General features: G+C 34.9%; 1 protein-coding gene across 1 annotated transcript; it reads right to left on the reverse strand.

The window, feature by feature from the left end:
• Window positions 1-1,245: 1,245 nt before the first annotated feature.
• LOC133300801 (uncharacterized) lies at window positions 1,246-2,148 on the reverse strand. The gene is made up of 2 exons (XM_061500391.1): window positions 1,738-2,148; window positions 1,246-1,584 (listed from the first exon to the last, which is right to left on the reverse strand). The coding sequence occupies exons 1-2, from the start codon at window positions 2,146-2,148 to the stop codon at window positions 1,246-1,248; spliced, it is 750 nt and encodes a 249-aa protein (XP_061356375.1).
• Between the last annotated feature and the right edge of the window lie 55 nt (window positions 2,149-2,203).

Genomic DNA, 2,203 nt, shown 5'->3' on the forward strand with positions numbered 1-2,203 from the left:
CCTTATTTGTGGAGATTTTGTAGTGACCAAGTGGTTAGGAGATGTGTGCCTGACAGTGAGACTCTATCTGTTTTGAATTTTTGTCATGGATCTGCCTGTGGTGGTCATTTTGGACCACAAAGAACTGCTAGGAAGGTTCTAGATTCTGGTTTATTCTGGCCTTCTCTACTTCATGATGCTTACGAGTTTTGTAAGTCTTGTGCTAATTGCCAGAGAGCATGTAGCATTTCCCGTAGACATGAGATGCCCCAAAACCCTATACTTTTCTGTGAGGTTTTTGATGTTTAGGGTATTGATTTTATGGGTCCCTTTCCTGTTTCCTTTGGTTTTGCTTACATACTCTTAGCTATGGATTATGTCTCTAAATGGGTTGAGGCGAAAGCCACCCGAACTGATGATTCTGCTGTTGTTGTAGATTTTGTCCGTTCTCATATTTTCTGCAGGTTTGGCATTCCTCGAGCTATTATCAGTGACCAGGGCTCACATTTTTGCAATAGGAGCATGGATGCCTTACTAAAGAAATATGGAGTCCTCCACAAAGTATCTACAGCATACCATCCACAGACAAATGGCCAAGCTGAAGTTTCAAACAGAGAGGTTAAGTAAATCCTTCAGAAGACTGTTAATGCTAATAGAAAGGATTGGAGCAAGAAGTTAAAAGATGCTTTTGGATATATATATAATATATATTATATATGAATAGTATATATATATATATATATATATATAGGTATATATATATATATATATATATATATATATATATATATATATATATATATATATATATATATATATATATATATATATATATATATATATATATATATATATATATATATATATATATATATATATATATATATATATATATATATATATATATATATATATATATATATATATATATATATATATATATATATATATATATATATATATATATATATATATATATATATATATATATATATATATATATATATTATATACCAAGCATATATATATATATATATATATATATATATATATATATATATATATATGTTCACTGTAGTTTCCTTTCTCACCTGACTGGAAATTACACTGTTTCTCAGCCCAATATGCCCGATGCTCCAGCTCCACTGGCAGGTGACATGTGCCTTACCATAAACAAGCCGGTAAGGGGACATTCCAATCAGAGTCTTATAGGCAGTCCTGTATGCCCACAAAGCATCTTTTAAGATTGCTCCAATCCTTATTGCATTAACAGTCTTCTGAGGATTTGCTTAACCTCTCTGTTTGAAGTTTCAGCTTGGCCATTTGTCTGTGGATGGTATGCTGTAGATACTTTGTGGAGGACTCCGATATTTCTTTAGTAAAGGCATCCATGCTCCTATTGCAGAAATGTGAGCCCTGGTCACTGATAATAGCTCGAGGAATGCCAAACCTGCAGAAAATATGAGAACGGACAAATTTTACAACAATAGCAGAATCATCAGTTCGGGTGGCTTTCGCCTCAACCCATTTAGAGACATAATCCACAGCTAAGAGTATGTAAGCAAAACCAAAGGAAACAGGAAAGGGACCCATAAAATCAATACCCTAAACATTAAAAACCTCACAGAAATATATAGGGTTTTGGGGCATCGATGTCTACGGGAAATGCTACATGCTCTCTGGCAATTAGCACAAGACTTATATGAACTCATAAGCATCATGAAATAGAGAAGGCCAGAATAAACCAGAATCTAGAACCTTCCTAGAAGTTCTTTGTGGTCCAAAATGACCACCACAGGCAGATGCATGACAAAAATTTAAAACAGAAATAGTCTCACTGTCAGGAACACATCTCCTAACCACTTGGTCACTACAAAATCTCCACAAGTAAGGATCGTCCCACACATAGTATTTAGACTCACTTTTCAATTTCAAGATCTGAGCCTTAGTGGAGTCAACAGGTAACGCTCCAGCAACCAAGTAATTAACTAAATCGACAAACCAAGGGAACTTACCTTGCAGCTGTAAAAGCTGCTCATCAGGGAAATCATCCCCAATAGGTACAGGGTCAGATGGAAGAGAGGTGATGCGACTCAGATGATCAGCAACTTGGTTTTTCGCTCCACTTCTATCCTTGATCTCAATGTCAAACTCTTGAAGCAGCAACATCCATCGGATGAGTCTAGGCTTAGCATCTGCTTTCTTTAAAAGAAATTTCAAAACT

This window comes from Gastrolobium bilobum, unplaced genomic scaffold (assembly GCF_033153095.1).
Source record: "Gastrolobium bilobum isolate Gb01-03AN ecotype WA unplaced genomic scaffold, APGP_CSIRO_Gbil_v1 utg22474, whole genome shotgun sequence".
Lineage (NCBI taxonomy): Eukaryota > Viridiplantae > Streptophyta > Magnoliopsida > Fabales > Fabaceae > Gastrolobium > Gastrolobium bilobum.

What these genes read in the sequence shown, in the direction of transcription:
- LOC133300801 (XM_061500391.1), bottom strand. Translation starts at nt 2,148, where the DNA reads ATGTTGCTGCTTCAAGAGTTTGACATTGAGATCAAGGATAGAAGTGGA. An exon ending in CACAAAGAACTTCTAGGAAG is followed by an intron (nt 1,585 to 1,737) that starts GTTCTAGATTCT and finishes TTTAATGTTTAG; the next exon opens with GGTATTGATTTTATGGGTCC.